Below are 12933 nucleotides of genomic sequence, written 5' to 3'. Positions count from 1 at the left end.
CAAGTTGTAGAAACATCTCAAGGATGATCAATGGAAATAAGATGCACCTGAGCTCAATTTCGAGTCTCATAGCAAAAGGGTCTGAATACTTATGTTGTAAGGACAGACGCTGGGAGACGAGAAGCAAGTACATTTTAATGGAAAAACAGACAGGAACAAAACACCGACAGCGTCTGGACAACGGAAACGAAACAACATTAATGCAGACACTGGAATGAAACTGAGCAAGTGACAGATATAGGGGAGGCAATCAATGACGTGATTTATTTAATCCATTTTAGAATAAGGCTGTAACGTAACAAAATGTGGAAAAAGTCAAGGGGTCCGAATACTTTCCGAAGGCACTGTAGATTCTACAATTGTCTGGAACTCTATCGGAGGGATGCGACACCATTCTTCCACGAGAAATCCATAATTTGGTGTTTTGTTGATGGTGGTGGAACACGCCGTCTCAGGCGTCGCTCTAGAATTTCCCATAAGTGTTCTATTGGGTTGAGATCTGGTGACTGAAAACGGCCATGGCATATGGGTTATGTCCTTTATTTGAAAATATCTACATTGGTCAGTCCAACATTGCTTTTTAATTCTGTCATGGAAATAAATGTATTTCCTATTACCAAGTCATGCCAGTAGTTTTCCATGTAGACCAATTTATCGGTGAATTCTGAAAAGCAATCCAAGGATGGTTCCATAGGGTTGTGTTTTTAGGGAGTGATATTGGTTCTTGTAGAATATGTTTATTTTTCTTCCATATTGTTATAGTGTTCTTAACTATGAAGTTGTTCATGTTCTTCGCTTTATTCTGGGGATGAGCATGCACATCTTCAATATGCACCCATTGTTCCTCTTTAGTGCATTTAATTATACAGTATACAGTACCAGTCAAAAGTTTATGACACACCTACTCATTCCAGGTTTTTATTTTTATTTTTTTAAACTATTTTCTACATTGTAGAATAGTATTGAATACATCAAACTATTAAATAACACATATGGAATCATGTAGTGACCAAAAAAGTGTTAAACAAATCAATTTTTTAATAGTTTTTATATTTGAGATTCTTCAAAGTAGCCACCCTTTGCATTGATGACAGCTTTGCACACTCTTGGCATTCTCTCAGCCAGCTTGTGTGGTAAAAATGGGCAAAAAACACACACATTTCTTTCCACAGGACCGTGGGATGAGACAGGGATGCAGCTTAAGCCCCACCCTCTTCAACATATATGCCAACGAATTGGCGAGGGCACTAGAACAGTCTGCAGCACCCGGCCTCACCCTACTAGAATCTGAAGCCAAATGATCTGGTGCTTCTGTCCCCAACCAAGAAGGGCCTACAGCAGCACCTAGATCTTCTGCACAGATTCTGTCAGACCTGGGCCCTGACAGTAAATCTCAGTAAGACAAAAATAATGGTGTTCCAAAAAAGGTCCAATTGCCAGGACCACAAATACAAATTCCATCTAGACACCGTTGCCCTAGAGCACACAAAAAACGATATGTACCTTGGTCTAAACATCAGCGCCACAGGTAACTTCCACAAAGCTGTGAATGATCTGAGAGACAAGGCAAGAAGGGCCTTCTACGCCATCAAAATAAACATAAAATTCGACATACCAATTAGGATCTGGCTAAAAATACTTGAATCAGTTATGGAACCCATTGCCCTTAATGGTTGTGAGGTCTGGGATCCACTCACCAACCAAGAAATCACAAAATGGGACAAACACCAAATTGAGACTCTGCATGCAGAATTCAGCAAAAATATCCTCCGTGTACAACGTAAAACACCAAATAATGCATGCAGAGCAGAATTAGGCCGATACCCACTAATGATCAAAATCCAAAAAAGAGACGTGAAAATCTACAACCACATAAAAGAAAGCGATTCCAAAACCTTCCATAACAAAGCCATCACCTACAGAGAGATGAACCTGGAGAATAGTCTCCTAAGCAAGCTGGTCCTGGGGCTCTGTTCACAAACACAAACAGACCCCACAGAGCCCCAGGACAGCAACACAATTACACCCAACCAAATCATGAGAGATTTACCTGACCACTGTGACTGACCCAAAATTAAGGAAAGTTTTGACTATGTACAGACTCATTGAGCATAGCCTTGCTATTGAGAGAGGCTGCCATAGGCAGACCTGGCTCTCAAGGGAAGACAGGCTATGTGCACACTGCCCACAAAATGAAGTGGAAACTGCCACAAGAAAAGGGCAACCAGTGAAGAAGAAACACCATTGTAAATTTATGTTTATTTATTTTCCCTTTTGTACTTTAACTATTTGTACATCGTTATAACACTGTACATAGCCATAATATGACATTCTCTGTTCTCTATTATTTTGGAACTTTTGTGAGTGTAATGTTTATTGTTAATTTTTGATTGTTTATTTCATTTTTGTTTATTATCTATTTCACTTGCTTTGACAATGTAAACATATGTTTCCCATGCCAATAAAGTCATTTGAATTGAATTGAATTGAGAGGGAGAGAGGCAACATTACGACACCACTGGAGAGACATGGAGCAGTGATAATAAACGGTAACGGCTACTAACCGGGTTGATACAGATGATTCCTTCATAAACAAAGCGCGTGCGGACACCAGGCACGAGAGCGCATGCAGTGACCGCTCTGGAGTGTGAGAATAGATAGAATAAAGAGAGGACAGGAAGCAGAAGAGATTAACAAGTGTTTACCTCGTCTGTGAGACACGGTAGACACTCGCAGGGGGGAGGGAAGGAAGGGAGGAAGGGGGTGACAAAGAGACAGACAGACAAACAGACAGACATACAGACAGTGGTGAACAGTCGGTGGGTGTAGCCTAGCTAGAGGAATAGAAGGAGCGGAGAGGAGATCGGATGAAAGGATAAACGCTGCTCTTTTTTATTTATTTAAAGATGTGGGAGTGAAAGAGCGTGTGCACCCGTCGTGTCATAACGCATCCACCCACTAGCCCAAGACAAGCGCGCCACAGTCCGTCCATAGCGTAAAGACGGGGGTAGGTCTACATAAATATAAATGAAATAATTAAATAATTCGCGGTGGCAAGAAGCGCGTCATCCGCAGTGTGTCTCTCTCCTTGCACCACCTAAGTGCAGCCGAGACAGAAGAGAGGACGAGGATACAGCAGGGAGGGGGAGAGAGAAATCGCTTCCCTTACCGAATCAAGGAGAGAGGAGACGCGACTAGCAGACAGAAAAAACGGGAATATACCTAACCCATCTGTGACCAACCGGCGTGGCAAAGATTTTTGGGGTGTTTTTAACGGCGAGCTAGAACGGAGAGCAGGGATTCGGTGTTGCAGCGGCCTCCCTGAAGAACCGCACATGTCGGCACGTTCGAGCACCCCATCTCCATCCCCGCCCTGCGCGGAGCCCCGTTCGGTCTGAAACGGCAGGGCCAGGCGGGTTACCGAATAACGGAACCGTTCACGGAACCGGGGAACAGTGATGCAGCATCGGAGCGGGAATCAGAAAGAAGATTTTATGATATGAGTCTTTTATGACCTAATCAATTAATGATTTACTAATCATCGATGTGGACGGAGCAATCAAACGACTGATTTTATGGATTCATGTTGTTGACGTTTTCTGAATGGAATGATCCCTATAACCGGTGCTCGGGTAGGCCTGCTTTATCGGTGTGATGTGCTTTATGTAAGGATCCATAGGCTATAGGCTAGGCTATATCCATGACAGAAATATATAAATAAATACCAAATTTAGGCCGATGACAGGCTGATGACGCCAATACGGCAAAGCAGCCCTCACGGTAGTAGCCTAAAGAATCCATGTGCTTCTTCCCTGTCTATCAATAGATACGTGGATAATTACCGTTAGATCAATGCGTTTGTCTTTGTCTGTGTAAAAATATGTTTCGTTATTTTAAAAACGACTGGAGCAACGTTTTTTTCCTCCCTCGGCTGTATTGAGACGGTATAGGCAGCAGGCAGGCAGTCACAAGGTGCGAAGCGAATTGAACATCAAGCAACAGCAGAACACATATACATACCGCTCTCTTTAGCCTATTTATTTTAACCTCCTCTCCTCATCCATCAATCTCTGGACTGCACCTCTCCGTCTCTATCCCTCCCTCCTTCCTCCCTCCTCTATCACCCACTCCTCTAATCCTCCTCACCCCTCTGTTCTATTCCCAGATTATCCATTTTGATTAATTTGTTAACATATTGGCTCTATAAGGGACACAAAAATAACAGTTGTTCGCCTCCATCCTTTACGCCTCTCCTTCACTATCATATCATCGGTGCATCTGGTCACACACACACACACACACTTGACACAGACACACACACACACACACACACACACACACACACACACACACACACACACACACACACACACACACACACACACACACACACACCGGGCCGCTCGCTAACACAGCACCGCAGCGATGGAGACGACCAAACTGCCCCCGACCAGCCCTTCCTCCCCGACCACCGGGTTCTCGGTTCCGTCAGCGGAGAAGGTGGATGGGTTTCCCCGGCGGTCGATGCGCAGAGCCCGGCAGAGGCGCTCCCACTCCTCGTCCCAGTTCCGCTACCAGAGCTCCCAGGTCGAGCTGACGCCGCTGCCGCTACTCAAAGGTGGGTCATATAGGCCGACCTCCTCGTCAAGGTCTATTCCGTTCAAGCCTGTTGTAGGAGGCCACTGTTTTATGTCATATACCTCCTCGTCAATGTATTTTCTCTATGTCTTGTCTTATTCTATGTACACTCTTAGAGAAAAAGGTGCTATCCAGAACCTAAAAGGGCTCTTCGGCTGTCCCCATAGGAGAACCCTTTGAAAAAACGTTTTTGGTTCTAGGTAGTACATTTCCACACAGGGTTCTACCTGGAATCAATAAGGGTTCTCCCATGGGGACAGCCGAAGAACCCTTTTGGAACTATTTATTCTAAGAGTGTACTCTCCAACCCTGTTCCTGGAGAGCTACCCTCCTGTAGGTTTTACCTCCAACCCTGTTCCTGGAGAGCTGCCCTCCTGTAGGTTTTACCTCCAACCCTGTTCCTGGAGAGCTACCCTCCTGTAGGTTTTACCTCCAACCCTGTTCCTGGAGAGCTACCCTCCTGTAGGTTTTAACTCCAACCCTGTTCCTTGGAGAGCTACCCTCCTGTAGGTTTTAACTCCAACCCTGTTCCTTGGAGAGCTACCCTCCTGTAGGTTTTAACTCCAACCCTGTTCCTTGGAGAGCTACCCTCCTGTAGGTTTTACCTCCAACCCTGCTCCTTGGAGAGCTACCCTCCTGTAGATTTTCGCTCCAACCCCAGTTGTAATGAACCCGATGCAGCTTATCGACCAGCTAAATTATTAGAATCAGGTGCACTAGAATACGGTTGGAGCTACTATGACTGTTATTAAGCGTCTGCTTCAACCGGAGAGATTTAGGATCGTTTTATGTTATTATTACATCATACTATAAGAATCTTTATTTATTTAGAGTGTAAAAATCCCGCTGTAGATAAAACCCAGGGAGGAGTGTTGGTCTAGGATCAGTTTTGTCTTTGAGATAATAATGAAAAGGAATAAAGGGAACCTGATCCCAGATCTGCTCTCCTACTCTGAGACGCTTTGTGAGTACAGGCTCAGTATTATAATGACAATACATTGGATTTAGAAAATGCTTTGACATGATTCACGATAATACAGTACTAGAAATATTCGTCCTTCAGACCTCCACATCTCCCCTCAGACTGTCTGTTAGCCTTGCGCTCCTCCCCAGCTTTGATGTCCTCTCCTGGGGCTACAGCATCAGCCTCCCTCTCTGGTCATGGGTCTCCATGCTTTAGCTAGAATGCTAACGATGCTAAGGTCACATTTTCACCCACAGGCTAGATTCTCCTCGCCCCTCTCTTCCTCTCCGATCTCCTCCTCTCCTCTCCTCTCCTCTCCTCTCCTCTCCTCTCCTCTCTCCTCTCCTCTCCTCTCTCTCCTCTCCTCTCCTCTCCTCTCCTCTCCTCTCCTCTCCTCTCCTCTCCTCTCCTCTCCTCTCCTCTCCCTCTCTCCTCTCCTCTCTCCTCTCCTCTCCTCTCCTCTCCTCTCCTCTCCTCTCCTCTCCTCTCCTCTCCTCTCCTCTCCTCTCCTCTCCTCTCCTCTCCTCTCCTCTCAATTCAATTCAATTCAACTTCAATTTAAGAGCTTTATTGGCATGGGAAACCTATGTTAACATTGCCAAAGCAAGTGAAGTAGATAGTAAACAAAAGTGAAATAAACAATACATATTAACAGTAAACATTACACTCTGTTCCAAGTGCACTAGAATAGATGACCCTGTAGACCCTGATCAAAAATAGTGCACTACATAGGGAATAGGGTTCTATTTGAGACGCAGCCAGTGAACCTGGAACAGAGGATTAGTTGTGTTTGTAGAACATTACAACATTATCCACACATATTCCTTGCTGAATCAAATTCCACTCTGAATCAATTCTAATTAGAATCATTCTGATTATCAGAATAATTTTGAATCTATTCAAATCTGAATCTGTTCTAATCAAACTGAATACATCAAACAATGAAAATACAATTTGATAAGTTTAGTGCAAACAAGGGACAGCTGCTAGACATCTCTTATGGAGATACACCGCAGAGTCTAAAGGCAGAAGGCGGTCTACCTACTTGTGTGTGTGTGTGTGTGTGTGTGTGTGTGTGTGTGTGTGTGTGTGTGTGTGTGTGTAGTGTCCCCCCCATGTATTCTCTCATTACTGTAGCCATTGGTAGAGCCTTGCTCCTTAAGATAGACCAGAGAGTTTGTCCCGTGATCGCCCTGCTTCACACACACTCACACACACACACACACACTATCACACACACACACACACACACACACACACACACACACACACACACACACACACACACACACACACACACACACACACACACACACACACACACACACACACACACACACACACCAATTTATTGTAAAACAAATAGCTGGCCACGTGGTGTATGTGTGTGTGTGTGTGTGTGTGTGTGTGTGTGTGTGAGACACTCTTGAAATAGCTCTTTGCCGTGACCTAAAAACTACATCTGACAATAGAAGCTTATTTATCTCTTCTAGCCTTTAGGCACAATAACCCCTCACTAGATCTCTAGGATCTATTCTCTCTGTTAAAACTAGAACCCCTCACTAGATCTCTATGATCTATTCTCTCTGTTAAAACTAGAATCCCTCACTAGATCTCTATGATCTATTCTCTCTGTTAAAACTATAACCCCTCAGTAGTGTGTGTGTCTGTGCTGTCTGTGTGTGTATTAGTGTAATATTTGTGTGTGTGTGTGTGAATGTGTGTGTGTGTGTAAGGGAGAGGCCAGCTGGAGAGGCTAGGTATGGGGTTACATAAGACGCAGAATCCTCTCCTGATCAATATGGAGAGATGGGGGAGATGGAGATGGAGAGTGGGAGAGTTAGAGAAAGGGAGAGAGAGGTGATAAGAGCAGAGAAGAAGAGAGGGAAGAATCTACATTTACAGGTGTAGGAACAGAGAGAGAGAAGGAAGAGAGGAGAGAGAGGAGAGGAAGAGAGGAGAGGAAGAGAGGAGAGGAAGAGAGGAGAGAGAGGAGAGGAAGAGAGGAGAGGAAGAGAGGAGAGGAAGAGAGGGAGAGGAGAGGAGGGAGAGGGAGAGGAGAGGAGAGGAAGAGAGGAGAGGAAGAGAGGAGAGGAAGAGAGGAGAGAGAGGAGAGGAAGAGAGAGAGGAGAGGAGAGAGGAGAGAGAGAGAGGAAGGAGAGAGGAGAGAGAGGAGAGAGGGGAGAGAGAGAGAGAGGAGAGGGAGAGAGGGAGGGAGAGAGAGAGGGAGAGGGGAGAGGGGAGAGAGAGGAGAGAGAGGAGAGAGAGGGAGAGAGAGGGAGAGGGAGAGGAGAGAGGAGAGGAAGAGAGGAGAGGAAGAGAGGAGAGAGAGGAGAGGAAGAGAGAGAGGAGAGAGAGGAGAGAGAGGAGAGAGAGGAGAGAGAGAGGAGAGGAAGAGAGGAGAGGAAGAGAGGAGAGACCGCAGTACAGTAACATGGTTGTGTGAGCAATGGAAAAAAAGAAAAATGTTACTGATTCATTCTATATCTTGTCTATCTCTCTTTCTCTCTCTCTCTCTCTCTCTCTCTCTCTCTCTCTCTCTCTCTCTCTCTCTCTCTCTCTCCCCTTCTATCTCTCTGTCTCTCTCTTTCTCCCCCCTCTCTCTCTCTCTCTCTCGCTCACTGCATCACAACGTGGGTGAGGTTAGACAGAGCTAGAAAGAGAGAGAGAGAGGAGGAGGGCAACAGCTAAAATATAGCGGCTCATCATCACACAACCCACACACACAGACACACACACACACACACACACACACAGAGAGAGAGAAAGAGACAAAACATAATAGGTGTTATTTAAAGAGGAGAGCAGTAGTTGCTCATCTCATTTAGAAAGCCACAGAGAGAAGGAGAGAGAGGGGATGGAGGGAGGGAGGGAGGAGAGGAGAGGTACCCAGAGAGATGGAGGGAGAGAGTGGAAAAAGAGTGAGAGACAGAGGCGCAACAGAGATGATGTCATCCTTTAACCCTATATACCCCCTCCCCTCTCTCTTCTCTCTCTCTGTCGCTCCTCTCTCCTCTGTCTCCCCTCTTCTCTCTCTTTCCTCTCCTCTCTCCTCTCTCTCTCCTCACTCCTCTCTCCTCTCTCCTCTCTCCTCACTCCTCTCTCCTCTTTCTCTCCTCTCATCTCTCCTCTCTCCTCTCTCTCTCCTCTCCTCTCTCTCCTCTCTCCTCTCTTCTCTCTCTCCTCTCTCCTCTCCTCTCCACTCTCTCATCTCTCTCCTCTCTCCTCTCTCCTCTCTTCTCTCTCTCCTCTCTCCTCTCCTCTCCACTCTCTCATCTCTCTCCTCTCTCCTCTCTTCTCTCTCTCCTCTCTCCTCTCCTCTCCCTCTTGCTCCTCTCTCTCTGTTGCTCCTCTCTCCTCTCTCTCTCTCCTCTCTCTCTTCTCTATTTTTCGCTCCTCTCTCCTCTCTCCTCACTCCTCTCTCTCCTCTCTCCCCTCCCCTCCTCTCCTCTCTATCTCATCTTCTCTCCTCTCTCTCCAATCTCCTCTCTCTCTCCTCTCTCTCTCCTCTCCTCTCTCCTCTCTCTCCTCTCTCCTCTCTTCTCTCTCTCCTCTCTCCTCTCCTCTCCACTCTCTCATCGCTCTCCTCTCTCCTCTCTTCTCTCTCTCCTCTCTCCTCTCCTCTCTCCTCTTTCTTCTCTCTCCTCTCTCTCTCTCTCTTCTCTCTCTGTCACTCCTCTCTCCTCTCTCCTCTCTCCTCTCCTCTCCTCTCCTCTCCTCTCCTCTCCTCTCCTCTCCTCTCCTCTCCTCTCCTCTCCTCTCCTCTCCTCTCTATCTCCTCTCTATCTCCTCTCTCTCTCTCTCTCTCTCTCTCTCTCTCTCTCTCTCTCTCTCTCTCTCTCTCTCTCTCTCTCCCTTCATGTGCTGTGATTACCTGGCTGTGATTACCTTGCTGTGATTACCTTGATGTGATTACATTGATGTGATTACCTTGCTGTGATCAAGAAGTGCAGCCTGTTGGTTGAAACTGTTTTGACTGTCAAGGCAGGAACGCTGTGTGTTTAAACTCTCCATCTCTCCTTCCCTCTATCCATCCCTCTCTCCTTCCCTCTCTCCTTCCCTCTATCCTTCCCTCTCTCCATCCCTCTCTCATCCCTCTCTCCTTCCCTCTCTCCTTCCCTCTATCCATCCCTCTCTCCTTCCCTCTCTCCTTCCCTCTATCCATCCCTCTATCCATCCCTCTCTCTATCCCTCTCTCCATCCCTCTCTCCATCCCTCTCTCCATCCCTCACTCCTTCCCTCTCTCCATCCCTCTCTCATCCCTCTATCCTTCCCCCACTCCTTCCCTCTATCCATCCCTCTCTCCATCCCTCTCTCCATCCCTCTCTCCTTCCCTCTTTCCTTCCCTCTATCCATCCCTCTCTCCATCCCTCTCTCCTTCCCTCTCTCCATCCCTCTCTCATCCCTCTCTCCTTCCCTCTCTCCATCCCTCTCTCCATCCCTCTCTCCATCCCTCTATCCATCCCTCTCTCCATCCCTCTCTCATCCCTCTCTCCATCTCTCTCTCCATCCCTCTCTCCTTCCCTCCCTCCATCCCTCTATCCATCTCTCTCCATCCCTCTCTCCATCTCTCTCTCCTTCCCTCTCTCCATCCCTCTCTCATCCCTCTCTCCTTCCCTCTCTCCTTCCCTCTCTCCATCCCTCTCTCATCCCTCTTTCCTTCCCTCTGTCCTTCCCTCTCTCCATCCCTCTCTCATCCCTCTCTCCTTCCCTCTCTCCATCCCTCTCTCCATCCCTCTATCCATCCCTCTCTCCTTCCCTCTCTCCATTCCTCTCTCCTTCCCTCTCTCCATCCCTCTCTCCATCCCTCTCTCCATCCCTCTCTCCTTCCCTCTTTCCATCCCTCTCTCATCCCTCTCTCCTTCCCTCTCTCCTTCCCTCTATCCATCCCTCTCTCCATCCCTCTCTCCATCCCTCGCTCCATCCCTCTCTCATCCCTTTCTCCTTCCCTCTCTCCTTACCTCTATCATCCCTCTCTCCATCCCTCTCTCCTTCCCTCTCTCCATCCCTCTCTCATCCCTCTCTCCTTCCCTCTCTCCATCCCTCTCTCATCCCTCTATCCATCCCTCTCTCCATCCCTCTCTCCATCCCTCTCTCCATCCCTCTATCCATCCCTCTCTCCATCCCTCTCTCCATCCCTCTCTCCTTCCCTCTCTCCATCCCTCTCTCCATCCCTCTCTCCATCCCTCTCTCCTTCCCTCTCTCCTTCCCTCTCTCCATCCCTCTCTCATCCCTCTATCCATCCCTCTCTCCATCCCTCTCTCCATCCCTCTCTCCATCCCTCTATCCATCCCTCTCTCCATCCCTCTCTCCATCCCTCTCTCCATCCCTCTCTCCATCCCTCTCTCCATCCCTCTCTCATCCCTCTCTCCTTCCCTCTCTCCTTCCCTCTCTCCATCCCTCTCTCATCCCTCTTTCCTTCCCTCTCTCCTTCCCTCTCTCCTTCCCTCTCTCCATCCCTCTCTCATCCCTCTTTCCTTCCCTCTCTCCTTCCCTCTCTCCATCCCTCTCTCATCCCTCTCCCTTCCCTCTCTCCATCCCTCTCTCCATCCCTCTATCCATCCCTCTCTCCTTCCCTCTCTCCATCCCTCTCTCCATCCCTCTCTCCATCCCTCTCTCCATCCCTCTCTCCTTCCCTCTTTCCATCCCTCTCTCATCCCTCTCTCCTTCCCTCTCTCCTTCACTCTATCCATCCCTCTCTCCATCCCTCTCTCCATCCCTCGCTCCATCCCTCTCTCATCCCTTTCTCCTTCCCTCTCTCCTTACCTCTATCATCCCTCTCTCCATCCCTCTCTCCTTCCCTCTCTCCATCCCTCTCTCATCCCTCTCTCCTTCCCTCTCTCCATCCCTCTCTCATCCCTCTATCCATCCCTCTCTCCATCCCTCTCTCCATCCCTCTCTCCATCCCTCTATCCATCCCTCTCTCCATCCCTCTCTCCATCCCTCTCTCCTTCCCTCTCTCCATCCCTCTCTCCATCCCTCTCTCCGTCCCTCTCTCCTTCCCTCTCTCCATCCCTCTCTCCATCCCTCTCTCCACCCTCTATCCATCCCTCTCTCCATCCCTCTCTCCATCCCTCTCTCCATCCCTCTATCCATCCCTCTCTCCATCCCTCTCTCCATCCCTCTCTCCTTCCCTCTCTCCATCCCTCTCTCCGTCCCTCTCTCCATCCCTCTCTCCATCCCTCTCTCCTTCCCTCTTTCCTTCCCTCTCTCCATCCCTCTCTCCATCCCTCTCTCCATCCCTCTCCATCCCTCTCTCCATCCCTCCTCCAGATGCCCCTGTGGCAGAGCTCCATAACCTGTTCTGTAAGAAGCTGCAGCAGTGCTGCGTCCTCTTTGACTTCCTGGACTGTGTGGCCGACCTCAAGGGGAAGGAGATCAAACGAGCTGCGCTCAATGAGCTGGTGGAGTCTGTTGCTACCAGCAGAGGAGTTCTGATAGAGCCACTCTACCCAGAGACTATTAAGATGGTGAGAGAGGTGGAGAGAAAGGGGAGGAGGAGAGAGGGGAGGAGGAGGAGGAGGAGAGGGAGAGAGGAGGAGAAGGGAGAGAGAGGAGAGGGGGGAGGGAAGGAGAAGAGAGGAGAGGAGGAGGGGGGAGGGAGGGAGAGAGGGGAGGAGGAGGGAGGGGGAGAGAGGGGAGAGGGGGAGAAGAGAGGGTGAGAGGAGAGAGGGAGGGAGGGGAGTTGAGATGGAGGGAAAGTAGAGGAGGAGAGATGGAGGGAGAAAGGAGGTGGGGAGAGATGGAGGGAGGAGAGGAGGGGGGAGAGATGGAGGGAGGAGAGGAGGGGGGAGAGATGGAGGGAGGAGAGGAGGGGGAAGAGATGGAAGGAGAGAGGTGTCCCAAATGGCACCCTATTCCCTATATAGTGCACTACTTTTGATCAAGGCCCATAGGGCTCTGGTTAAATTAGCACAATATATTGTGAAGACGGTGCCATTTGGGACACAGCTGGATGAACATTAAACTATAAAAGAGCCAGAGTGGAGGAGAAAGAGGGAACGAGAGAGGGAGGGATAGCAGAGAGGTAGAGAGGGAATGAGAGATGGAGGGATAGCAGAGAGGTAGAGAGGGAATGAGAGAGGGAGGGATAGCAGAGAGGTAGAGAGGGAATGAGAGAGGGAGGGATAGCAGAGAGGTAGAGAGGGAATGAGAGAGGGAGGGATAGCAGAGAGGTAGAGAGGGGAATGAGAGAGGAGGGATAGCAGAGGTAGAGAGGGAATGAGAGAGGGAGGGATAGCAGAGAGGTAGAGAGGGAATGAGAGAGGGAGGGATAGCAGAGAGGTAGAGAGGGAATGAGAGAGGGAGGGATAGCAGAGAGGTAGAGAGGG

The 12933-nt window shown here is 48.7% G+C and overlaps 1 protein-coding gene across 1 annotated transcript in view; it reads left to right on the top strand.

Moving 5' to 3' along the window:
* Positions 1–2737: 2737 nt before the first annotated feature.
* Positions 2738–12933, top strand: part of LOC121554355 (serine/threonine-protein phosphatase 2A 56 kDa regulatory subunit beta isoform) — a 35934-nt gene continuing 25738 nt past the window's right edge. The window contains 2 exon segments of the mRNA XM_041867910.2: positions 2738–4618; positions 11876–12072. Of these exon segments, the coding sequence (XP_041723844.2) occupies positions 4426–4618; positions 11876–12072 (390 nt within the window). The 5' untranslated portion in view covers positions 2738–4425.

The sequence above is a fragment of the Coregonus clupeaformis genome, unplaced genomic scaffold (genome assembly GCF_020615455.1).
Source record: "Coregonus clupeaformis isolate EN_2021a unplaced genomic scaffold, ASM2061545v1 scaf0514, whole genome shotgun sequence".
Classification (NCBI taxonomy): domain Eukaryota; kingdom Metazoa; phylum Chordata; class Actinopteri; order Salmoniformes; family Salmonidae; genus Coregonus; species Coregonus clupeaformis.
This window is presented reverse-complemented; position numbering and strand designations above follow the sequence as displayed.